The sequence below is a fragment of the Harpegnathos saltator genome, unplaced genomic scaffold (genome assembly GCF_003227715.2).
Source record: "Harpegnathos saltator strain DR-91 unplaced genomic scaffold, Hsal_v8.6 scaffold208, whole genome shotgun sequence".
Lineage (NCBI taxonomy): Eukaryota > Metazoa > Arthropoda > Insecta > Hymenoptera > Formicidae > Harpegnathos > Harpegnathos saltator.
The window spans coordinates 1,211,389-1,239,082 of record NW_020229993.1 but is presented as its reverse complement, the minus strand read 5'-3'; the positions used below and the strand labels follow the sequence as shown (position 1 = coordinate 1,239,082).

The following is a 27,694-nucleotide window of genomic DNA, read 5'->3' as shown; positions in this document are numbered from 1 at the left end:
TATTAACGAGCCGAACGGCGATATAACGGCAATGGCAAATCGCTCGAACGGCGCCAGAGCGCGGCATCGAACGGCCGCGGGCACCGTGACGGGGGACGTTTTTTACTATGTCCTACTACGAGCATCGAGCGTTCGTCTATTCGTTTGTGAGGATGCGGCGTTCTCGGTGACGATGTTGCTGATGCTGATGGTGGTGGTGCTTTTTAACGAATACGACTCTGGCGGCTGTAAAATCTTGACTGTCCCGTTCGTTAATTACTCGCCGCGACCTCGTCGTACCTATACCTCGTTTGTTCGACGACAATTTTGATCCCCACCCCGTCTCTCCCGATGTCCCCTAACCCCTCGTTGTCCTTCCTGGTCGTTGTGCCAACCCCGTCGGCTGTTCAGTCGCCCTATATACATACCGGGATATGCTTGAATCCTGTCACCCGGTTCGACGTTGGTCGTTAATGACGCGGAAGGGAAGCTCGTAGCGAACGCAGGAGGAGGGCTCGGGGTGGAGGTGGAGGAATGATTGCCGGAGGTTACGGCAGAAACGCGCACCTGCGATGATTACATTTGATTTCCAGAGGCACTTGATGCGTTCAATTATTTCCTCCACGAGTTTGCTTCTTCATTATAACGAGCACTCCGATTGCTCTAACGCCGTCCTCTGTTCCTCGTCTTCTCTTTCTTTCTCCCTTCAGAGCTATATTCATTTGATAATTTCGACTGATAATTTATATATTGGTAATTTACGTAGATGTAAAAGTACTTCCTAAAGTATAGTCTCAGAGTACTCTTCATTGAAATTCTTGTGACAGAGTTTTAATGTGTTCGGACCCCTCGCCCCCCACCCTAATATTATCTAGCTATCCGATTATTCAGATAGTGAATAAATGTGACGGTTTAAAATAGAGCTATCCGGAGAATAATTGAAACGTCAAATTCGAGGTCAAATCCGGTTCCAAATTCGGATTTAAGTTTGTGGCAGAATTGGTTAAACAGACATGTTTGCAGCAATTCAAATCCATCCAAAAAATTCGACAGTCAATAAACCAATATTTCTTAATTGTAATTTAACGATTCTCTTAACCTAAAATGTGTATCCGTGTGTGTGTGTGTGTGTTTGACAGAGATCGTATTAGTTAATATATGTTTGAATAATAATTATTTCATGTTTATATCATACATATACACGCGCACACATGCATTCTTGGCAATACTTGACTAAATTCTTTATAATATTTAAAATATAATATGTAAAGTAAATATGCGCAAGAAAAAATATGGATTTATCTCGGCTTGTTAGACGTCCTAATTGCACACACCAGACGATGATCGAAGACGACGGAGAAGAAAATCGGCCACGACTGGACAAATTTGCCGTCAAATTGTATTGTCGATAATCGTTATCATCTTGAGATACAATTTGCCATCTTTATTCGAAGATTGGCTATTTTCGTGCACGTAAAATTCAATCCACCGCGGCCCGATATTCGTCCGCGGAGAGAATGCACGGAGCGCCTTTCTCGTACAAAGAATGACTTTCGAATGCGTAGAAACCGGATTACGTCGGCCAATACATTTCAGGATTACTACAGCGGAGATCTTATTCGAAAATTGCGAAGTACCAGGCTCTCGCGGGGTTGCTATTACCCGCGAAATAAGATTGCAAGTCGCAGCGATCGTCTACGACTTTCTAAATTGCTTATTAAACGACGTCATTCTCATTCTAAGTTTCATTAGAGAATTCAGCTAAGCGAGTGCTAAATCTTCCAACGGGAATAGAATAACGTGAAATAACGCGGATCTAATTTCGCTCGGCTCATCAACGAATTTTATACTGGTGATTCTATCGCGATCATTATCTTCATCGTAACCTCCGATCCTCTGATTCGTCATTCGTGCAGCATTATCAACGAGATTTTCGCGATGTCGCGATTGTTTTCACGATATGCCGCAGGCCCGGGCTCGAAAATAGAGTAGTCGAAGCGCGATGAAATTGCAAGCCGAACGTCGCTTTAATTTAATCCGCCCGCAGCACACGCAGCGATATTCAAGTTATACCCGTGTCTCTCTTTCCGATGTTTCCGTGAAATCTTCGACATGCCAGCGCACATTGACAACGTTCGCACTGACACTAATTGCTTAATACCTGTTTCAGATACTCCGTCGTTCGCGATAACGCGTTTACCTGGTTTTGGAATTCCGATCGTCGAGGGGATGTCCGTCAGCCTGAAATGCGAGGTGGACAGCAATCCAGTCAGCACTCCAATTTGGCAGCGTGGTAAGTGGCGAATGAAAAAAAAAAAAGAAGAAAGAAAAAAACGTAACATGGCGTTGCTCTTAATTTGTCTAACGGACACGGGTTTACATGAAAATTAATAAAATCGGGAATTCGGATCGTCGAGCCTGAAAACGTTCCGCGGAAAAACATCGCGCCGGGATGATTGAATTATTCCAACGTATAGATATCGTCGTACTCTCTCTTCAAGTTGTGCGTCTAAATGAAAGGTAACATGTCCCCTTTTTTCGTTCTTCACGTTCACTCTTTTAGCCGAGTATCCGCTTGAACTTTAATTATGTTCAAGCGTCGGAAAATTTTCATTAATTCTTATCTTTCGGGCAACTCTTGCTATATGAACGAGATTCTTTGTTCATATCACGCTGTGTCACTCGGGGAGATATCGATCGCGCATGCCGAGCGCATTGTCCTCTATTGTTGAAAGAGAAATGTTAACAATAAATCCGCGCGTTTCTTTCTCTGGATGAGAACGTTCGCAAGGAGGACGATACTTCTGCGCAAATAAATGTTGAGTTAACACCGACTGTCCCGTTAATGTTTTCATTTTCGTCGCATTAACGCCACTCGTTCCCGCGCGTAAAGTCTCCACGAACTCTCAAAGCTCTACGCCCCTATGGAGTTAGTGTGTTACAATTATGGGACACCCTGTATACAATTTTCAGAAATAATTTTATACAATTTCAATATAAATGTTTTACGAAATTACCATCACTGTGCGTTTAAATTCCAAATTCATTTATGGCTACGTTCTCACGAGTCGACAACGATGTTTTGCCGTGAAGAATCGAGGAGATAACGATAATTCGGTTACAACTGTGGTTGCGCTTGTCGTCGGTGCATCGACACACACACATGTTTACAAATAGGTTACATCTCCTTTAGAGTTATTACGAAGCCGTTATTACGCCGCGATGGGTCATATGCATCAGATTCTACCCCGTCCAAGTGCCTGTTTACAGTGATTAAATTATGCTCACGTTGCCGTTACACGTGCCCGCGCTAACGTGTCTACAACGTGACGCGTTTCCTAGCTGCAGAGAACGGGGAGTTGCACGAAATAATGCACGTGCGCTTGCAACTCACCGTCTGCAGCAGCGGTAGTCTGCGAATATATACAGTATATAGTGTATATATTAGAAGATATCTTCTTCGAAACATGAATCCGCGCGAGAATCGGTTGTACGACAGAAATTATAATTATATCAATATTATGACACACTTGTGGCTGTATTAATATAATGTACTGTTCAATTTACATATATCTACTTTTTGTAAAATTTTTGTACATGTCCTACAATTTCGCAAAACGGATTAGGAAGAGAAAAAGGGAGAGACAGAGAGAGAGAGAGAGAGAGAGAGAGAGAGAGAGAGAGAGAGAGAGAGAGAGAGAGAGAGAGAGAGAGAGAGACAAAGAAAGATCAATCTCTAAAAATGTCAAATCTCAAATCGGAAAGTGGCTCTCATTATTACTTATTTCTATTAACTGCACTTTATATCTATTAAAACTAAAAAACTGGCATTTTGCAATATTACCGTTGCAAACCGAGATTCTCAGGAACAATCTTTCACGTCATTGAACAGTTTCCGCTTGTATAAGATAAATAAATTTCTACAGATCAACGTCGCGGTATTGATATTGGATATGTTAAAAATGAAAAAGTATATATCGCTCTTTTATTATATGCGTATGAGCGTATTTTTCACCGACAACATCGCAAATGGATGTTCCCGTAAAACAACATGTAAAAAACGCACTCTCCACGCACTCTCGCGAATTTCCCCGTTTTTCACACACAAATCCGTCAAACGTTACGACGTATCGCAGCTGACTATGTCGCGTCCCAAACGTCGTAATTTCCGCGTAATTAAACCGTCGTCGCGAGTGATATGCCAAGACGGTTCTAACGCATGTCGCTCTTGCGGCATGACGACAACGTCGTCTCTAGTTTAGGAACGGATCTGAAGTTCGGCATTCACGCGATTTCCGTCAAGCCTATCCTCTCTTGAGATCTCCGGGGATCTTGGATTGGAGAATCCGTACTGAGACGAGAGAGAGAGAGAGAGAGAGAGTGTGTGCGTATGTATGTGTGTATGTGTGTATATATGTGTGTATGCGCAGGAGAGGAAGGAGGGAAACAGGGAAGGAAGGTAGGATAGATAGGTAGGCAGGTAGGTAGATAGATAGGAGTAGGTAGGTAGGTAGGTAGGTAAGTAGGTAGATAGGTAGGTAGGTAGGTAGGTAGGTAGGCAGGTAGGTAGGTAGGTGAGGTACATCCCATAATCACATTATTACGTAGCGTAACGGGCGTGACAAGTCTACCACACAGACGCTGGCAAATCGGGACAATGGACAATCCACACCGCTGGTCCCTTTCATCTCGGCAATTCTCGCCGGTGCTTTCATTCGGCTTCGACAGACAGGTGTACGCGTTCGATGTTATCCCCGTCTCGATGCACTCCCGGTTCGGCCGCGCCAATTTCCGCATTGTAAATTTCGTGTCAGCATTAAAGGGGATTCGCGCGCTCACGTTACGCCGCTCGCCCATGAGCTTCCTCGAGCCTCGCGGTAGCGCGCGACGCTCGAGGAAGCTGTTACACGGCGCGTGATACCCCACCTAGCATGTTGCTCCATCTAATCTGCCCTATTGGCCGACAGCCGTTGGAGGGAAAGAGAGATAAGAGAATGAGGGGGGCCGAGCGCTGTATCGGATGTATCGGCGACGTGACACGCGTCGCGATATCTTGGCGCGATGAGAACGAGAAAATTGCGCGATGCTGTTAATTAACTGCCGCGGTGGTCAGCAACGACTGGCGTTCTAATGTTGCCGCGGCTCGTTAATTTACGTTGGTTACGTTGGTTACGTTGCAAAACGTAAAACGCAACCAGCCAATTGTATAGAGCAAATTATATATACAGTAATGTCCCAATTAACGACAGTGGCCCAATCATATATGTTTCCCTTAATAAATCAGCCAACACAGCTCCATATTTATCCTAAACATGTGTTCACGCTCCAAATTTTATATATTATCGCTTATAACAGGTTCCGAATAAAGTTACAACCAAAGCCACAGTAAATACTGGAGCAGCATAATTACAGGCATAATTCTGGTAGCGACAGTTGGGACAATTTGGACAATTACATTACGCCGGCATTGTGAAAGTTGATAATTGATATCGAATATTTATTCTACTTTTTATTACTTTATTTTCATGATAAAGATAATTGATCTCTTATTTTACCATTGCGATGAAGCTACCGCATCTTTGGCGATTCAAACTTTGAGCGTTGAGAGAACCAGTGGAAATCAGCGTGGTAGTTCAGCGTGTTAATAGCTACGCTAAGGACGCGCAGATTTACTGGTTGACGGATCGAGCAAACGCTGTCTCCCGGGAGAAATCCCCCGCTCGTGTGTGAACTTATTCAGAAAAGAAGCAAAACGCGCTGGGAAACAATGTGACATAAAAGCGACACTGTTATCCGTGTTGTCGTGAATCGTCGCTACGTTATTGTTGTCGGAATTGCTTGAGGCGGACATAATTTACGGCGATATTTCGTTTTAATCTCTTTTTAGGTGCATTAAAATTGCCTGGAAACATTAGTTAAAAATAAAGCATGACCAATTTTGTCTGCCCCCCGGAGAGTGACTGCATATGACTATGTTCTCTCAGTTTTTAATATAAATTATTGTAATTACGAACGAGCGATAAACCTATACCGGCGGCGTGTAACGACGTTTATATGTATACAGCGCGAAGATTAAAACCTAAAGTGATTTTGAGATTGTCTCAATTATAACACTCAAAATCACGTTGTAATTTTAAATCGCGCTAAGATCCCCGAAAGGACGAACGAGGAGTATCCAGCCGCATAGATTCCTTACCACTTGAGTGTTCTTTGTCACAGGGGAGAATCCTCTGGCCACTTTTCTCCTTCCCCTTCCCTCTCTCTCGCATAATTTTAACTGCACTGCCATCTTCTCTTTGGAAGAGGGGATCTAATACATATTTAAAACTGTCTATAATTTCTCTCCAAGTATCCACCTGAATTTTACGGTTTTTAACCGCGATGTTATTTTACGTTTCAAGCTTAACTCGTCGATCACTCACTCGTCGATGTGTTTGTTGGCCGAAATAAGTAGTATAAATGTTTTGCATAAAAAATTATTGTTACAACGAAAATCAAAATTTCATCATAGCGAAGGTGAAACGATTGTTGACATCTGAGCATTAGTAACATGGAAAACACGCACAGCACAGTGGAGGGAGCTTTTCTGTTTTCTCTATCAGACATACGCATACACACACGCACGAACACACGTACGTGACAGCGCGTTTCTCAATAGTCGCATGAAACACGCGCTTTACACTTTGCGTTTGTTACATAAAAGTAAAGATCAAACCATTGAAAACAGAGATATTAGAGGTTCTGCGGCAACAGCGTTCGCGCGTAAAAATATTCGCGAGAATCCGAGGAGACTTTGAAAAAGAACGTTACATTTTGCGCGCATTTTAAAGACGACCAGAGATATAGCGACCAGAGGCACGCTGCGCTGAAAACGCCCGCTATCGCAAACGTATACATGGCGAAAATATGGAAACGCACGAGATCCGGGACTATAAATTTTGCAATGCGCCGTTGTAGTCACGGTATTAAATTTCGGCCGCGTTATATCCGCGTCGGAGAGATACACGGCTCTCGATACGCATATGCACCGGCAAAAATCTGTTTATCCATTAAATCCCGCATATTCCGCGTTTCGTTATCGCCGGTCATTAGCATAATTAAATCGCATAAAGCGTCGCGCGTATTACGAGACGTTATTGCACCGTCCGAGCCGCGCGCGCCGCGCGCCCGCGTCCGCTCGCTTCTCCGGCCGGCCGCTACATTTTTATCAAGCCAAATTGAATCCGCTCCACGTTTCCGAATCGTACATCTCCATTCGCCGCTGCGATTCCTGGACCTTTTTCGGAATTAAGGGTCTCTTTTGCCCGATTGCGATTCACCGGAACAGGATTTACGGTGTATACACCGTCGTCCTAGGATCGGTAACGACGTTGCTTTTTAGCCGGTGCGGCGAATAAAAGCTCACCGCAGCATAATTTCCTTTATTCATCGTCAATCAGCACGGCTTGAGCCGCGGGTTGAAGGAGAAGGAGGAGGAGGAGGAGGAGGAGGAGAAGGAGGGGGAGGAAGAGAGAAAGGGGTGGAGAGAACGAGCCGGCGAAACGGAGAGAACGAGAGGGATTTTCGCGGAGTTCGCCAGGGAGACCACTTTCTTGATTAGACCGTAGCGTTTAAGCGGGTGAACCCATTACATTCGTTAAACGTGCTCGCTACGCCGGCAAACTTTTCGCCTAGGTGCACCTTGCCGCGCTACGCCGAGTCGGTGCATTACACCTCGCGAGTCAGCTCGCGCTTTTGATGCACTTTCCCGAGTGAAAATCGGAATCGCGATTTCTTGCTGCCGCGCGAACGAATCGGGCGGGCGCCGATAAATATTTAAGAGCTCCACTCTCTCTGCATTCCGATAGCGCCAAGTACGTTGCACTCCGGCTCACAATGGCGAATGAATGATTTTTCGGAACACCGTAGCGTGGGGGAAAGGTGCGGCGCGCGTCTCGTGCCCGATCTGATTGGAATACGAGATCGCTCTCGGTGAATTGTTTTTCCCGCTTCGGTTCAGAGGGATTAGCAGGAAGTGCCGAGTTGTAGCAGTTAAAATGTTTCTTGCTGGCAAAGCTCAGTTTATTAACTGTTTAGAAAACAGAGTCGAAATTTTTTGGTCCTATGTTTAATTAAACTGAAATTTTTAATTAAACTTTAAGCCGTTTAACATCTATAGATTCTGGAGGGCCAATGGATATATTTAACAACTTGTATACAAACGAAAATCAAGTGGCAGAAGATGCACAAGTTGCTACTTGTAGATTCTTAAAGGGACTTCTTGGTAAAGCTACATGACTACTAAAAAATTTGCCATGTATGTCTCTTGACAAGATGCATTCTACTGACAATTTATTCGGACACTACTAGAAACTTTCGCAAAAATAAAATAAATTTTTTATTTTTAAAAAACAATTAAAAAAATGTTACACAGCTTATCAGAATATTGTTTGTCTATCGGTTGCGCTAGAATGCATCATTCGATTTTATTTCCTTGTCTTTACGTGATAATTTAAATTCTTAATAATCATCGATTTGATTAGCGGGAAGAATCGACACGGTTGTCGATTTTACAGCGAATACTACAAATAATAAATTTTCCTAACTTTGGCGTTTGGATCATATTCTTAAGTGCATATCGATAAATTTTGACATTTTGACAATTACTATCTGTTTAAAAGGATATTCCTTTTGTTTTGTTGTAATTTTTCTTGAAAAAGAGAACCAAAGGACAGAAACGAAACATTTGAATTGAATGTAGAGGCAGATTTTTCTTTCATATGTTAAATTTCACTCGAACAATAGCGCCGGCTCTTACTTGTTTCCGCCTTTATTTACTTCATTTGGAAAAAAGTTTGAAAAAGGAGCTTGAGAGAAAAGTTCGAAAAGAATTTGCGGAAAGGTTGGTAATATTCTCTCCGTTTAATGATGGAAACAAAATGAATAATCTTCTAGCAAAGTTAGAAGCGGCTATTGTAATTTAGTTCATATAATCTAAGTTATCTTTTTTTATATGCAATTATATCGTATATTCCGAGATGTAAAATATTTATCGAGAACTCAAAGACGCGGTTGTCGATTATCTCTTGCGACGTACTTGCACTTTTTTACTTTAATTCGTGTATATCGCTGTCTTTAGTACTTTAGTACATCTCTCGGTAAACTCGCGACAGAGTATAGTCAATGTAGAGGATCAACTGCGCGAAGCCGCTAATGGTTTTTATAAGATTAGCGACGCGTACGCCAGCGTGTGTTCCATCGAAATAGCAGCTCGAGTTTAACGTGGCCGATTAAATCTCTTTTCAACGGACTTTTTTCGCCTGTTCTTCCGCGTTCGCATTCAGCTCGTTAAGAAACCTTTTTGGATCCTTTTTATCGAATCCGATCCGCTTTCCAATCCACATATTTACGCGAGACTGCGTTTTCGATCAACTTTGTATGGCGGCAGTCGAAATTACAATTTCCCGCGAATTAATCAGAAAAGCGCGAGCAGACACTCGAGAAGTTCGCTCGCGCGATATAGAGTAACTCGTTGTTGCGATGAAGTATCGGTTCGCCGGCGTATATCACAATCGCGAATAACAATTTCGAGTTTCGATAGTCCCGATGCTCTATTCACATCTCGAATGAATCACGATCGTCTCTCTCCGTCTCCGTGCCTCTCTCGCTCTTGAGTAATTTATCGTCCGTTAAAACTTGGCGCGGAGCTATACTTTCCTTTGACGTATCGAAGTCATACGGGAGAAATGCCTTGAAAATAAAGTGTATATTTCTACGCTGCTTGATATGTTCGAGAAGTCGACAGAGGTATAAAAATGATTGCTCTCGCGTACTGTTGGAAGGGCGTAAAGATTTACGACCTGCCGTTACAATGCTTCTCTTGTTTGTCCTTAAATCGTGCGACAACTGTGCGAATAATAGATAGATTAGCGGGTCGTTATATACGGAAAAAAAAAACTGTCGAATCGAGAGAGTTGCTAAAAACAGAGTGCCGTAATTGGAGTAAATCTTCCTGATTTTTATTTTAATAACAGTATTGTTGAAACTTTTCTTACGACAATGTTAGCGGCATACAACCGTCACACGGAAGAGAATGCCGTTGAATCAGTAGAATTAGTTGACACTACCGATTGAAGTAAATAAAAAGTAAAAAAAATACTCTTGATTCAATATTAATAATATTATTGATATTAATGCATCATATTGTTTTAATAACTTGACTATTTAGTTTCAGTATTGTTATTGAATTGTTATTGAAAAGATTTTCTCTAATTGCTGCGCCATTGATCGATTCTATTGATTCAACAGCATTTTTCTTTGTTTCGTGTACATATGTATCTCTGTGCAATTGTATCTTATTATAATTATTATTATTATTGTTTATTAGAACGTACCGGCATTAACTTCCTGCGTTCTGTAATGAATGATATAATTTTCTCTGATAAATTAATAATTACATAATTTTACATTAATGTTAATTATACTAAAATGCAAATTACAATGGTTCCTTCAAACTGTATTACATTTAAAACGAGGCGCAATAATAAATTAAGCTACGGCAAATTATCGTAAAAATTCTTTTCGGGACGCGGAAGGTAGAAATTGCATTATTAATCCGGCATCCGGAAATTCGGGGAATCAAACTGATTGCGTAGTTTCGTTTATCTCGTTATTGAGTCGCACAAAATGCTGAGAACAGCTGCAGCCGTCATTTTCCGCTGCGATCAGCCGCGTACGAGTGATAAGAACTATGATGGACGACCTGTTATTACCAAACGTCAGGAGGCATCGCGCGATCTCCACAAGAATTATTGCCAAATACCGCTCTAAAGTAACGATTCGGCTGTACGTCTGACATACTGCGCGACTTTTTATTACCGCGCGGAAATACTCTTACTTCTCTCGGGCTCTTATATCGCGTTAGGAGAATTAAGCGTACGCGAAACTTCCTAATGCTCGTTGCACGCTTCACACGTGAGGGATAAAATCATTAATCTCTTATATAACAAAATCCCGACGGGCGGAATTACGCGATACTACGGACTTTATTTAGTACCTCTTTGAATCTCCGTGTAAATCATACGGCTCTTAGTGGTAGAGGCTACCAAATTCGCGAGTTGGCATATTTTACGCTCGCGTGCACGGAGAAAATTATAGTTCTCTTTTTTTACACAATTTTTTTTTACACAAATTCTGCGCATTTTTATATTTTTTGTCTAGCGATGCAAGAATAGGCTGCCGGTAGAGCTTATCCTGCTGAGAGATATAATATATAGCGAATTTTTTAACGATTCAGTTTCAAAAGTATAAATATCATATATCAAACGGAAAAATAATAAATACAGACGGAACATTCGACAAACATTCCTCGGTCACAAAATTTTTTAGTAATTTTTAGTATAAAATTCTCTTCGTGTTGCTGCTTGAATGCGCATATTGATATAATCTCCGGTAAAAGATGGTTCTTTGAGAACCGCGATAAAACGAACCATCTCTCTCGCCATTAGTTATATCATACATTTGTAATATTAATTATGCTGAATATAATTATTAATCTTTTACAGGAATAATTCTGACCACATTCCACGCTGCGAAATTAATTAAATTTAATATAGTCGATACACAAAGCACATATACACGTACGTGTGCATGTACACACAATTACCCGCCAATTACTCACCACACACGCACACGTCTGGCGCGCATTCTTCCAATTCAAAAACGACAATACTTCGTCGCACCGGGGGATATCCCCGTGACGAGACTGAAAATCATTGCCTTTCGCGCGGATCGGTGAAATAATTTTTTACATGTGCTACGAGAAATAACTAGATTTATTAAAGTCGTTCCGTCTTCGTATTACGCCCGCGCAGACTGTATAATTAATCGGCAGCCACCGGCGCACGGGACGTGACAGAAAAATCGACGTTCCGTCGTCGTGACGGATGACGCCGCGCGGCGATGGGAAAACGGCTATGTATATATATATATATATATATGTATATATGTGAGTTATCCTATTAAATATTCAATTATTTCTGCCTTCCTCTGCTGACGTCTGGAATTCGCTCGACGGCGCGCGCGCGCTGCATCGGGCTGCGCCCGCCGTCGGACGGGGCCAAGCTTAATCCCTATTCATAGACTCAATCGAGTGATTTCGAATAAATCCTTCCAGCGTTCCGCGAGATCCGCTGCAATTAAAATACTTTAATATCCTTTGGAGCACGTACCCGCTCCGGGCAATGCCTTCGTCCGCTAACCTTCTCCCTTCCCCCCCTCCACCCCCCTCTCCCTTCGTCCCCTTCGCCAGTCCCCTTATCTCTCAAACCCCGGTTTCGCCGCCCATTCCCAATTTCTTTTTGGTACGCTTGCTCTTATTAAACGTCCCAATCCGCATGCCTCGAGAAAGCACGTTCACTCTCCTCCTCAAAGCATCCTTTATGGGAGGCAACCCAAGCAAATTCGGACTCGCCTGATCCTCCTCCTTCGTACTGCAACGAGTCGCGCTCGCACGAATTTACGATATGGCCACACAAAGCTGCGAATCGCTTTGTGGTGAACGAATGTTTAAGCGATTAAGCGCTCCACGGCGACGGCAGCGGCGGCGGCGACGGCGGCGGCCAACGTGATCCCGCTTGGATTTCCGGGCGCGTATAACATGTAATCGTCCAACCGTGCACCTTCGTCCGGACACCTCGGCGTGTTGTCGCGTGGCTATACCGAAATAAAAACGGCGAAAATCGTTTATCACCGTTCTGACGCGCGAGCGAGCGCGTGCCCGCGCGCCCCCGATCTATCTATCACCGCCGATACGCGTTGCACTGAGAAACATTTTGCAAGAAGAAACGAGAGCGTCAGCTGCATGAAATCGCCCGAGGAGCGAAGTCGGTCTCTATACGATCGTGTTCATTCGGAGGATCGTGCACAATGCAAGGGATATAGGGACGCGGGTGTAATGTATGCGGAACGCTTCGAGGATGGTCCGAGTTTGCGATGTTACGAACTGTTGGCGAGCTTTTGTTGAAATTGCAAATTCCGCCGTTGCCCGACAGGGACGATCAGAAAATCACGAGAAGGACAGATGCGCGATAATTAATATGAACTGACGCGTAAATGTTGGGAAGTAAGAAAATTCAGATGGACACAGCCGACGCGCAGTGATGCCTGATTTTGCGAAACTTCGTAACTTCTCTTTGTTAGATCGAGAAATTAATGAAACATGGTAGATTAATATAAGAAACAGTTTATTAATTAAGAATTATTATTATATATTATTATTATTATTATATGAAAGATTATTATCTCCCCTCCCCTCCCCTCTTTCTCTCTCTCTCTCTTTCTCTCTCTCTCTCTCTCTCTCTTTCTTTCTAGTTAGAACGTAACTCTTAAATTTTCCCGCCATCTTTGAACCTATGGCCTTTATTGTAATAAGAAATTGCAAATATATAAAAAACACAGAGTTTCTACTACAGAATACATAATGTTTCAGAAATTATTTTTGCGTTGTTTAAATTTAGCAATTTATAAAAAAATTTTTCCGCGATTTTGTACGTATATAACTTCTAATGACTATTGCAGACGGATCAGGACGAACACACAAAGAATGTTTCAGAAATGTTTCAGAAAATGTCTCAACCATATGCGAAATCCTGAATCAAAATATCAAAAGAAAATTATTATCTCGAAGAATATGTTTCTTTGTAAAAATATCGATACAAATTAATTTATGACATTCACAATTCTCACGCATAAGAGTCAGCGCCGAATTTCACTGTGAAATATCGCCATTTCAAACATTTTTATTGCAATTTATCGTTACTCGGTGATTTAATATTACGTAAATATTCTTGAAGATCTTCTAGATACATCTCCAAAATTATAGATAATAAAGTTCTCTTTGAAAAAGTCTTGCTCACCTGTGACTAACGATGCGTCAACGAAGAATCGACGTGCGGTCGAAGCGCAACTGCGCGGCCAGATCGCGATTCGCGATCCTCGATTTGCGGTAAACCAGCCCTCTTTGTTCGCGCTATTTCGACAGAGGATTCCTCGCGCCGCAGGTCGCGCGGGGCAGGCAGCACCCGCCTCTCCAATCCACTTGGAGTCGGCTTCGTTTGTTTCCTAGCCAAATTGCCGGAATCCCGGCCGAGCTTACCGGAAATGTCGTGCTTTTTGGACCAAGTCACGGCGCGATGCTATTTCATACGAAACGGCACGACGCGTCTCACCGACGAGCCAGTCGCGGCAATAAATACTGTTAACACAATCGGCCGTGCTTTGGCAACGTTAGCGAAGAAAGCTGCCTCCAGTCTTCGGTAGGGTAGCCCACCCCTTGCCCACGTCCTCTACGCGCGGTTATGGCCGGCTCGCGTAAAAGTTTCACCGCAAAACTCCTTCCGCGAGCGATACGTGCAATCCTCTTCGTCCTCTGTGTTCTCGGTCCCCTCGCATTTCCTATCCCTGCGATCTTCCAGCACAGCCACCCTCCCCCCCCCCCGCTACAGTCCTCCACCTCTCGTGAGCGTGTCTTCTGACTGCGTTCTTCCATTGTTCCTCGCGGGATAGTTCAGCATTCGCGAGAGCGGTGCACTTTCTACTAGCTCGATTCCGACAGCTGCGTCGAATCCTCGGCTTTGCCGTAACGAGGTCGGCGAGAGAGAGAGAGAGAGAGAGAGAGAGAGAGAGAGAGAGAGAGAGAGAGAGAGAGAGAGAGAGCAGCTGCGGCGAGAGTGTGGGTGTTTGGTGGCGGAACGGCGAAAAAGCAGAGAAAGAAATAGGACCGGCAAAAGTTTCGCGCAAAGGGAAGGCCAGCAGGATGTTCATGGATATCGGCCTTCTCAAAGTCATTTCCGTACTTATGAATAAGTCGGACGACTGTTCCCTTTTGGTCTTCCCTTTACGCTTGTTCTCTCTCTCTCTCTCTCTCTCTCTCTCTCTCTCTCTCTCTCTCTCTCTCTCTCTCTCTCTCTCCCTCCCTCCTGTCATTCCTCCCGCTTCCGTTATTTTCTTCACGAAACCCGATGGCTCTTTATTCTCCTCCGCGATGCTCGATCGGTAATAAATTCTTGATTTCATCACCGGACAACATGTCACATCTCGAACTGACGGACATATTGCGCAATCACCTCTGTTATTTCGCGAGTAATTCGCGCAAATAACTTGCTCTGTCTTACTCTGTCTCACTTTATCTACCTCTCTCGCTCTCTGTTTCTCTTTCGGTCGAGGTCGTTGAAAGCAAACTGGCTGATGCAACTTTAATAGCATCAAACCACTGAAAAGCTCTTTCTTAATCGCGATAAAAGCGATACATTTCATAGTAAGCGTAATTAAATCAACCGACGGACTGAAAGACATCGTTTTAGAATAGCATGGTAAGTCGATAATAATAGTTTGATCGAAACGATTGAAGCGCTGCGCTTTTCGCGATGGAATTGCCTCGAGAAATGGCTCGTCGTCGTTTGATTATCTCTGTGTACATTTGTATCAGCGAGTAATATAATAATTGACCGTTGTTAAAGCGGAAAAAATAATTCATTATCTTTCGCCGAGGAAGAATTTCCTTAGCTTATCAGCGTGTTACAGAGAGAGAGAGAGAGAGAGAGAGAGAGAACAGTGGAGCTTTTTCTTCGTATGGAATTCTTTTCAATTTTACCATGCGTGCTAATAGTGTAGGAACAGACTGTCTGCCAAGTTTATCCTATCCTATTTATTACGCACGCACACACGAGACCGATTGGTGATGTTTGACGCGGAGAAATGTGCAAAGCGAAAATTCGGAAACCTCAATCTCGTTTGATTCTTTAGCCACGTTTAGCTGCGGATGGCGATCGATCGCAGGCAGTTAATCGCCGAATTGTGTGCATGTAGCCACGCGCGCGCGGTGTCCCTGTGAAAAATGTCGCGGAATCGTCAGTGAAGTGCCGCCTGCTAGCCGCGACTCGCTCGGCTGACGCGAACTGCGACGACGTTAACGCAAATCCGCGGACCGTGCGTGCTGTTTCCAGCGCGTTAATTCGTATATCCAGCAGCTTTCCGCTTGTGTTTCAGACAATGGTCCGCCTCCCGTGGAGCAGAGCGATGACGGATGGTTGAACTTCACAAAAATCACTCGGGCCGAGAGCGGCTGGTACAAGTGCTACACGCGGCATATGCTCGGCATTTTCACCAGCATCGGATATTTTCTCAACGTTCGCTGTGAGTAAATCGTTGTCGCGCCACTTTGTCGCTTTTAATAGCGTAGTTAGGATTTCTCGCGCGATTCAGGAGAGTATACCGAGTTAATAAATACCTCATTTAGCGCGGCAGATATCCCTCTAATGAAACGTCAGAGATATTTTTCATCGTTCAACTCGCGGGAGAGCGGTTTCCAGTCGAGCAAGACTGGATGAATGTTATCGATACGAGCATCGTATGCGAATGTACAGTTGACGTGCTGTTTGACGTATTGTAGCTTAACTCTTTGCGTTCCGCAAATTTTTGCGCGACGTTGACATTTTACTCGTAAATATTGCGAAAGTGAAATGAAAATTATCCACCCCTGACAAGTTCTTCACAGTCAATTATAGTTTTTTGTAATTTTTTACGCAGAGTGATATAACTTTATTGTCACTGCCGACTGAGTTCGCATATATAGGGATAGAATTTCGCACATTCCGCACAATTCGCAAAGCCAACTACACAAAAAGAAAGAAAACATGCACACTGAAGCTGGCGCTTGCAGTACAAAGGATCGACTTGCAAAACTTTCGAAACACCACGTTTCACGCGGCTAATCGTCGCTCTACGAATCGTCCTCTCAGAGTGGGTACTACGCGTGATTTAAAGCAACACGAGCGCGCAGCGAAAAAAAAATATTGACGAGCAATGACGGAAGACAACGCGTCGCGCCCTTCGTCTGATGTATCGCCGTACCCTCCGTGCATTTGATAGCGCCCAAAGAGTACATTCTCCCTGATTCGGAATGCGAAGGGGATCGTCGCAGCAGCCAATAACCGGAAACCACAGTCATTTGTCAAGGGCGGAAACCACCCAGCCAACCGGAAATTATCCGTGCCTCGTCGTGAAAATTTGCAAATTTCCTATCTAGCCCCATTCCTTCCATCTTGCCATTATAACCAGAGGGCGATGCGCTCCCTGCATCTCAAACCCGCGGCTCTCGTCTCTCTCTACTCCCGTTCTCTATCTAACCCTCTTCTCCATCCCCATCTCTGTCCCTCCCTCCCTCCCTCTCTCTCTCTCTCTCTCTCTCTCTCTCTCTCTTTCTTGTCCGCTCCTTCGACCGACGATGCTGGATACGGGTTTCCGAGCACCTAATCTCTACGCAATTTAGATGGCTCGAGAGCGCCTATAAACCAACCGTCTTCCTTCGTGGGAATTATCGATTACACTGCTACCACGTCCTGTTCGAATCTCCTCCCGGATTACTTATCCGCCGGATAACGTCACGACGGGTTTAAACCGACGCGCTAATTTCGCCGGCTTGTAGACAGGCTGCAGATAGGGCGTAGTTTAAAGGGACACCCTAACTGAGATCGGCAGTGACCAGCGCGCGCTGTTCGACGCGCGCAAATAGATTTTTCATTCTCCGGCCGGTGTGCGAATGACGCAAAAATTTGCATCGCTTTCCATACATCATCCAAGCCACCCGCTATCCAAGCGCCACTTCGAGCGCGATTAATCAGGAGCAACTTGTGCTCGCCGTCCTCGTAAGTCGAAGGGAGTGGGCAGGGGGTGAAGGAATTTGGCTCGGTGGGATATCTTAGGTGCGCGTAATCGAATTTACGGAAACGCGAGAGGCCTATTAAAGTAATTAGAGATAACGCGATCACGGACGGACGAGTATATGAGGATCCTTAATCACGTTAGCGCACGCGAATCGCATTAAGATTTGGAACGATCACGGACCGCCGCCGCAAGAAGAGACATAGATCAAATTCGGAGGTAACGAGGGTTGTCGGATGGCGAGGGCGTAGTGGCCTATGGTTTCTGCCGGCCGGCAGAAAACGTCAAATTGCCGCTTGCCGACTGTTTCTACCCTGCGCTCTCCTCTTTCTCCCCGTGTTTGTTAAGGCATCACGCCGGTGTTTGCTGTAAAATTCCGAACAAACTACAAAACAAACGAGGTATGGTCGGGAGTCGAGCGAGCGAGAGGAAGTGAAAGCCTCCTATCGCATCCGCCACTTTGATCCCTTTGTTTTGCTATAGGATGAGCCGGAGGATCAGCTTGCTAACTCAAAGGACCGCTGCGCCCCTTCCCGCCCGCCCCCTAACGTTTCACTTCTTTCTCTTTCTCAGACGAATTTCACCGCTAGCTGTACGCTTCTAATTCTCCGGCCGAGACACGAGCAACCCCCGTACACCCTCGTCTACTCTTCCGCTCGTCTCTCTCTCTCTCTCTCTCTCTCTCCTCTTGCATTTCCCCTCTACGTCTCGCTCACGCTCTTCTTCTATCTCTTTCTGTTTCTCTTTGCTTCTCTGTGGACACAGCGCTAGCTGCAGAGCAAACGATCGTAGCCGTATAATTCCGTAGGTGGAATCGGGAAGGGACAGACAGGGTAGGAGGAGGGGTTGTGGTCCGGGTGGAAGTTGAAACTGGCGGTACGTCGCGACGTACGGCGGAGAAAAGATTTCGTCGGATCCGGGACGTGAGGGCCGGAGATTCCGACTCAACTTTATCCCCCGTACGTGCCGTTGATTTCCGATAGCAGGATAATTCCTCGATATCGATGACGGGACGGTCGGGCGATATTAAACCGACGATTCGAGGCAGCGGCGGGAGATAAGTACGCCGTGAGTCTTTCCAAAGTCGCGAGGATGCGCGGGGTATACATATGTGTGCACACTTTGACGTTTTCTCCCGGCATGGCGGGCGATGTTTATGCGGCCGTATTTCCGATATCGAGAGACAAGGTACACATGTGATAACAGTTGTACAGAGCGCGAGCGCCGCTTTCTCAGAGACGCGAGGGCATGAAATTCAGAATTTCATTTCGGGGCGTTACTTTTATCGCGGAATCGCATATTTCACCGCGTCCTCTCCCATATTCGCGAAGTACAGTGGGATGGTGTCGCGGGTGCGGCGAGGGGCGAAAGTCTGAAACTGCCGTTTCAGGCGAGCGCTGTATCCACATTGCGGCTTACTCGTAGCCACATCCGCCCGCTCGACGCGATCGTGGTAACGGCTTGAGGAGGGTGAAGCTTGAGGAGGGTGGGGAGGGTGTATGGACGCATATTACACAGGTTTAAGTCCGAATCTCGAGTACGCCGCTCGTCGAGAGATTTAAATCAATGGCATTTAGATAATCCAGATATGGAGACCGAGGCGGAGGCGCTGAACGGCGAGGCGACCGATTCCCGAAGGATGGAGGTGCAGATCGGCGGAGCGGTGACCCTCGAGTGCGACGGCGGCTGTTGGGGTCACGGCCCCGGGATGGATCCGGTTGGTGGGCCCGGACCTCTCGCTCTTGGTCGCGTGGTTTATCAAGAGGCCGGCGAGTACCGATGCGTAGCGCCCGATCGGAAAATGCAGGACACGTGGCGCGCCCAGTTGCCCTACCACATCAAGGTTACCGGTGAGTCTGATTGGATTTTTTCTCACAGAGTAAGCCGTTGTCGTGGACTATCTTGTAATTTTAACGATAACGTCGTCATCTTGAAGAATCATTTAATCGTTAGACATTGTCGTCACGCAAACATGATTATTAGACGCGCGATTGGAATTGGCAGAATTCGGCAGAAACCGAACTGGCGTGTAAGACCGAAGACCGTCTATAAATATTGGCTTAATATGTGATAAATAATTTCGGATATGTCAGGTGAAACGAGATAAATTATTTACCTTACTTGGTATTAAATTGCTTACTTTACTGCGCGAAATATCGTGTATCATGTATATGAAGAAAATTTTCAATCTAACTATTAACGCGACATTTGAATCTGTTCACTTACGATGGAAAATATCAACTTTAGCGAAAACACATTGTTATACGTTTGAGTAATACTATCTATTATCATCTATACATCTATCGTATCAAAAACTCGATTTAAAATTTATTAAATCACGCTCATCGTAAATTGTAATCATCGTTCTCTTTTTTGTTTTATTCTTAACATGATTTCCATCCATAATTTTGTATTTTGGAGGAAATTACATCAGTCCGGGAAGCACTTAGTATTATTATTCAGGTTAACGTGAAATATCGAGACGTACGGAATTTGTTCCCGATCTTAATGAAATTTTTTTCGATTTTAATGAAACTTTAGGGAAAAGTACTTACATACCAAAAGAAGACACTATGCTATTTCACTTTCTTTTTTTTACAAGAGACATAAATAAACCCCGTGGCAAGCATGACCCTTCGACCAATTCGACCCACTCGGTTTCCTCTGGCCGATTAATTTTTCCGCTCGCAGCCTCGAGCTAAACGGCGCGAAATTATTCCCGCAGATCCTGTGGATGCGAGCGATTGCGCGTCGACGAGTTACAAATTGAAACGCGACTCGCAGGGCGCCGATCGTGCGCGGTGTACATCGTTGGCGTGCTCGATTGGTATCTAACGAACGGCACAATGCATGCCACCGAGTCACATTGTCACATTGTCTTTTGGCCGCATTGTAGAGGTCTCGGCTAACTACCCCTATCTCGCAGTCTCTCTCTCTACCTTTCTAAATTTAATTATTACAGTCAACATTGCATTAACGTGAAAACGCATTACGACGGTGACGCATTCATTATCGCATTATTTACACGCTTCTGTTAGAGCATGACTTTTGACGACTCGCTAAAAAGCCGGCAAGCCGGGCGGCGTGCATCGGCTAATGCGTTTCTTTAATCTAACGTAGTTACGTTTCGTTGAAACAAATAAACTAGGGCTACACTTAAATAATGCAGTTCGCACATTCATCTTCCGCGCGTTACACTCGCGCGCGCGCGCGCGCGCGCGCAAGTCCGCAGGTGAGCCGCGTGTAAATAATTAAAGAACGTACCTGTGATGAGATTGCAATTAAAAACTTTGTTCAAGATTTTTTAAACGCGCCAACTTCGTCTTGGCGCGCGTGAAATTTCGATGATGAAGCGAAATCCAAAGTGACGTGTGACCCCCGATTGTAGCCAGAAATTTCATATGCTCTAACGGAAGTTATCCTATTAACTAGTAAATACACTTGTATATGAGATCGTTGTGTATAAAAATTGTTTCGTGATATATTCAGGCGTATCGGGAATATTTCGAATAAAATAACACAGTTCGTATCGCGTATGTGCTTGCGTATATATCCGTTCAGAAAGTTCAGCCGATATTCGCTACCAATACGCTCCGTGACATCATGGATTTACGTTTGTTTGTGCGCGAAGCCATGTTTTATTTTAGTTACGGTAATTCCGCAAAATACGAACACGGAAAAGAGAGATTTTTGGTTCATTTCACTAAGCCGCGCGGGATAACAGCTGACATTACATCGTGATTATGATAATATTTTTTTAATAGGTTCACCCGCATAAGCCGTCATAATGTTTTAACGTTACCGTGTGAATCCGTACGGTGCTAACGATTACATAAAAGTTACGCGCCGGCGTGTAGAGAAGTAATTAAATACTCCCCGCTGTCACATTCGAGCCGGAAAAAATTAATTAAACGATGAGAATGTGTGGCATTTTCATTCGTTATTAAAGCAGTATAATAGCTCTCGGTATCATCTGCTGAGCGTCGGAGCATGCCGTAATGCCATCAGAAATATACATATATTATCGTTTCCCTCCTGTTCTCTTAAATTATCCGGGCTTTATTCCGATACATCGTAACGTTTAGTAGAATGTATATGTGTGTGTGTATATGTGCAACATAAATTTCCTCATTAAATGACATTATTTTATTAATAATTCAACCTCCCCTAATGCCGATTAACCTTTCCTATGATGGATTCGATGTTGGAATCACACGGTACTGATTTCGCAATTGGAACCACCACAATTAAGATAACAGCGATACATTTTTGAAATAATAATAATAATAATAATAAGCCTTTCTGACACATACATACAATTCAAAATGCTCACTTACGAGTTCTTGGAGGTTCTCGTGATATTTATAAATGATGACGTTATATATCTCTCGATCGGTCAAAATTTACGTCATGGTGCTAACATCAAGACTTGTACGCAACGGGGTTAATGTGGCTCGCCGTAATTGACTAGATATGCCAGGTGTTCTTTCTTCTGACCGAAACATTGTTATTCGCTAAAAACCATATACTTCGCCCCAGGTGAAAACTGGAAAACTATTAAAGCCAAATCCTCGTATTTACTTAGAGTACGTGAGCGCCGAAAGATTGCACTCGAATCGAAGCCGAAGTCTGAATGCAATTTCGAGTCTGCGCGTTTTTATTTGACGAGATCCTCGGGAGACCAAACGGCAGTGAGTGCCGGTAAAAGTTGAGAATACGTACTTGGCGCAACACACATAGCTGTGTATATTGTGTATGTGGGTCGCTTAGATGCGCACGTAGCGTACTCTTCGAAAGTGCTGGTCAACGGAACGTGGTCGTATAAGACGAACGGAATATCAACCACGATCAGGCCAGGTTCGATCGAATGCGTCCTCCTCGTCGTGCGAAACGCTCCGACGCTAAATGGCGATAGAAATACGCGGGCACAAAATATTTTGTCTGCGTGATATTCGCCAATATTAGTGATATCAATTTCGACCATTCGCGTGCTGCCAGATGACTAAAGACTGCTTGCTATCCTTCTCCTCGGTGAATTTCGCAACGCATCCCGTAATGTGAATGCCTCAGTTAATAACAATGTCCTAATTTGTGACAGTTTCGACATGCTTCCTAATGAGTCTGCTAATAAAGGTATCGCTGACAGCGGAAATTTGAAAAGTTACCGATATCTTAAAAGTTGATGGTTGTTATCAAATAAACGTTTGTTTGTTACATCTGTACAGTTATCTAACTTCTTCAAAACCAAACTGTCGTGCTCATTAAATGGTGCTTCAGTCATTTTGGAGAAAGTATTACAAATAAATTAAAATCTTTTTTCACACAAATTAAAAAAAAATATAACATAATTAAAACCCCAAACGTTCAAACTTTTCTACAAAATTAATTTTGTACACTTAGATCAACATATCTGTAATTATTTTATTTTTAATTGTGAGATTATTTGATCATTAATTTGGGCATTCCTTTCATTCGATCGTTTGTCAGTAATTTTTAGGTAATATATATTTTTCCATTGGTGAACTAAAACATTGAGATACGTTGCAAAATTTATCGAGGTGTCACAATTTGTAACTACCTGTCTATATTTAAAGAACCGAATATGCAGTTAACTCTCCTTATAAAATGATGTTTTTCTCTAACGAAATATCCTACTTTTTTCAAGTTATTGATTTTCCTTTAGTACAAATAATGAACGAACACATAGCAAATCGTAACTATTTGTTATCTGTGACATTAAAACGTGACGTTCGCGTGTACCAGTGAAACATCGAGCGCGAGACGTTCGCGAGGATGAAGCGCGAAGCGACGAGTGCATTTCGAACGGATTCGCTGAAATATTGAAGCCACATGCAAGGATTGGCTCATAAAATCCCCTCGATCGCAATTCGCGCTTGTCCACGATAGAGCTGGACGCTTTGCAATTCGCCGTAGCACCGTGTCGGAGTACATTCATCAGACGATCATCGATACGCAAGAACTATAAACATTAACAATGACTCGTGGTCGGTGTCTCCATGGCGCGCTTCGGGGAAGCCACATCCGCGTGATACCGCCAAGACGAAGGAAAACAACTTTATGATACGAAATGGGAATTGCTGCCTCATAAAGTAAACCGGTAACATAGTACGCGCGCGCGCGCACCCTATCGAAATGATCCTCACCCCTTGCTTCCTCCATTGCTCCCTTCTTCTTAAGCGGCCGACGGAGTGTCGAAGCATGGGTCGCAGGGCGAGCTGGATGTATTGGAAATCCAGAAACACACCGTCTCCCATCCCGTCCGCGGTTTTACTATCGCGGGGAATCCCGCCTGTTTGTCTTCGATTTCTCGCTCGGCACAACGCAGCCCGGCGACGGAATGAGCCCGTCCGAGCCCGAGGTCGTTGTCATCGCCGGCAACGGGACGAATCGTTCGTTCGACGAAAGGAGAAACGTGGATAAGAACGACAAGCGCGGGATCACGAGCGAGGGGGAACGGCGGAAAGTTTGCGAACGTTTAACTTTTCCACTCCTTCTCTGGGGTCTTGTTCTCGTAAAACGCGTCCTCGGACTTCTTCGTCGCCGAAGCCCTCGGTCCCGAGCTTACGCCTGAGCGTCGCGGTGACGCGCGCGTTGATTTGAAGGGCGCGCGGTAGCACGTCGCGGTATCTCATTTCGCTTAGCTCTTAACGAGTTTATGTAGCTCCCGGATGGCTCGTAACTTTGATCCGGATTTTTGCTGAAAGCTTCTCAGCCGCGATCACAAATAAGCCTTCCTTAATTCCGCGCGAGAACTTCGCCGGAACGAGAACGTATATCTTCATAAATGTACAGTACAGTCCCACTTTGTAGCATGGTGAGATTTGAAATCTTCGGTCAGACGCGTCGTATCTAAAAATTCCTACATCATGACGATTGATTAATAATTCACACACACAAAGAGAAATGTCGTTTTGCTACCAAGAAAAAAGGTTTATTCGACTTAGTTTCCTTTTTAAGTAATGATTAGCTTCTGAGATAAGAAAAATATTTTTTCTCGATAATCTTCAAATATTCTTATCACAAATTTGAGAAAAACTCATTGTCTCCATGTGCCCGAAAGAGGAATTTATTTTCTTTTCAAGAGTATTATAAAATTTTAGATGGAGCAATTTTATATGTGAAATAATAAATACAGCAAAAAAGGTAATACAAGTGAGAAAAATTGATAATTTCGACAGAGGAATGCAAAACGCATCGAGAGCAAATTTACATCAAAATAGATAGCGACGTATATATAGAAATATATCGATCTTAACAAGAAGTAGAAAAAGTCCGACGTAATAACGAGGAAAATTGCTAATGCACTCGAAAAAGATAGAGAAGATATTTAATAGAAAAAAAATTCTCGTTCTAGCGTTGTCGATATTTCAACGAATTCGTCGACAATTCCTTGTGCGTTCAAACGTCGTTGCGACTGGCTTTTGCACAAAATTTCGTATCTTGTGAACGTATTATACGTCGAATAAAGAATCATAGACGTTCCGACGAATCCATAGATGACAAAAAGACACTCGTCGATTGAAATACGACGACGTTATACGTCCGCGATTGCGAGAGACGTCGGGCAGCTTCTCTCTCTCTCTCTCTCTCTCTCCCTCTCCCTCCCTCCCCCTGTCCCTTTCCTCTCTGCCCTAGGCACAAATACATCCATAGGAATGCCATATATGCGTGGTTATTTTTCCTCGCCCTATTTACGCAGCGATGATAGATGCAGAATGTTCTGTTTCTTTCTCTTTATCTGCCTCTCTCTTTCTCCCTCTCCCTCTCTTTGTCTGTCTCTGTCTCTCCTCCTCTCTCTCTCTCTCTCTCTCTCTCTCTCCCCCACCTGCCGCGTATCCTTCGTGTGGTCATATAGCCGCACATTCTCTATCCGCTTCCTTCCTTCTACCACCATTCAGCCCGAAGCAATCGCTGGAGCAATCCCGACTTCTTATTGATTGCGGCTCGGGGAACTCGTGCGTGTAAGGCGCTCAGCCCCCCGGTCGAACGCTATCTCACCGAACGCTTTCTACGTCGTTTCCATGGAAATGAAAAGACACAGAAGGCACAGCGAAATTATTTCGCCGTCGTCGATCGTCGTCGTCCCGCGTGCCGGCAGTAATTTTTCCACCTCACTTTATCACCCAGTGTAATACTTCCCCGGGGGGTCGTGCATAGCGCGCCAGATATAAGTTCTCTCGCGGCCGCTCGTCCGATATCAAAATATTTCGCCGCGATCCTAATGTATTTCCCCGACTTGTCGATACTCTTTCTCTTTCTATCTGTCCTCTCTTCTCCTCTCCGCAGACTTCGTACTTTCCGATTCCGTCATAACTCTCTTTCGACCCTGTTCGTTGTGTCTCTGAAAAATTCGGCTGCCGCCGAATCTCCCGATCCGTTCTCCGCCCGGAATGAGGGGCGAAGAGTTACCGCGGCATGCGGGGAATGCGATCGATTCGCCAATTATAATATCGGGATTTGTCAGGCTCACTGAAGGCACTCAGACAGACGGACGTACGTAAACTTGTGGCAGCGACTTTACTCGTCGATGCGTTAGAGGTGAATTCCTTGTGAATGCTTCTCAAGCCGTTGGAATGACGGAATGAGAAAAATGAAAAAGAAATTGTCAGCCATTGCTCGAAACAATAGGTCATGTTAAACATGACAAAAATCTGAGAGCGACTTTTAGTATATCTCTCGCTGAATCGGTGTAACCGAAAGATTTACGTCATTGTATGGTGTAAAATTTTTAATGATTAAAAGAAATTCAATACAGTATACTTGCTTCATTAAAAAATTATGTTGAAAAAAAAAACTTTAACGTAATTAAAGTTTCTATCATCAATTGTCTCACGTCGTGATAATCGTGGAAGTCTATCTGAGTATCTGAGTTTCGTCGATTGTGTTACCTTGTGGCGGAAAGGCTTATTAGCGATATAATTGTAATCTACATGTAACATGTAAAAGTTCGAACCAATTGCCTGCGTTTTTCGGTTCGTTCGCAGCGTAAGCGACAACGTGGCGAAGACAGCGAAAGAATGGGTGCGTGCATGCGTGCTCGTGCATGATCAAACTCTAGTTGTCGAACTGATGCAACAGCAATAATCACACAACGACTTTTTGTTCCTCTCGCGTGAGCGCGTGAGTCTCCAAACTGACCAACAAAAGCATGACTGCAGGTCTGCCATGCGAGACAGGCGCAGAGATGGAAATGTATATGGTGTAACTTCAAAGCAACAATCTGCTGAATTTATTATGGAAACGCCGTACGTGCGGTTTGTATGATATTCGGGCTATAGCACAGAGAGACGGCGTGTTTGCAATAATTTCACTGCTATACTTAAGCGCTGAAACCGCGACGCGCATGTTTGCCGCGCATACTTACGTACGTACGCGAGCGCGACTCTCTCGTGAGAAGTAAGCGAGTCGAGCAAAAAAGAAGAATAAAAAGTTTGCCTTTGCGGATTACCAAATATTGTGCTTTCTAAACATTTTTAATTAAAATAGAGACGCTTTTTGATATTCTCAGTTGTGCCGGATATTCGTTCAGTAGAGTAACAAGATCGACGAACAGGTACAAAATATGAGAAAAGTCTCATAAGAGCATCTCATAATGAGTTCTTGATTTTGAGACTCGCAGATCCGAAAACTGAAGAATCGACCTCTGCAAGATTTCCTTAGTATATTGATGCTGGATCTGAGCAACCGGAGTCGACCTCGCGCCGTGCGCGATTATCTCTTCCTCCACGTCGGAAAACGATAATTAAACTTCCGGAGTGTAGCTCATATCTCCTCAGCCGTCATTGTTAAGCGTACATTGTTAAGCGTTCGTTAAATCTTCGCGCGAACCGAGACGGTTTTTCCTTTTTCCTCCTCCGCCTCTTCAGCCGATGCGTAAAGAGATGCGTCTGCAGCAACGCGCGGCAGAACTTACATAATATAACTTCCATGTACACTCGTTAAATCGCCCCGTCCAAGTTCGCCGAGTGAATACCACTGCAGCCGGTTATTTTGT

General features: G+C 44.2%; 1 protein-coding gene across 7 annotated transcripts in view; it reads left to right on the top strand.

Annotated features, from left to right (window-relative positions):
- The window catches only part of tei (irregular chiasm C-roughest protein teiresias), a 444,987-nt gene that overhangs the window by 336,800 nt on the left and 80,493 nt on the right, over positions 1-27,694 (top strand). For 6 of the 7 annotated variants that reach the window (XM_025298172.1, XM_025298171.1, XM_025298168.1 and 3 more), the window contains 3 exons: positions 2,150-2,272; positions 16,006-16,152; positions 19,257-19,529. In XM_025298172.1, the coding sequence (XP_025153957.1) occupies positions 2,150-2,272; positions 16,006-16,152; positions 19,257-19,529 (543 nt within the window). The remainder of the gene's footprint in view (positions 1-2,149; positions 2,273-16,005; positions 16,153-19,256; positions 19,530-27,694) is intronic. The other variant, XM_025298173.1, reaches the window with a different exon arrangement.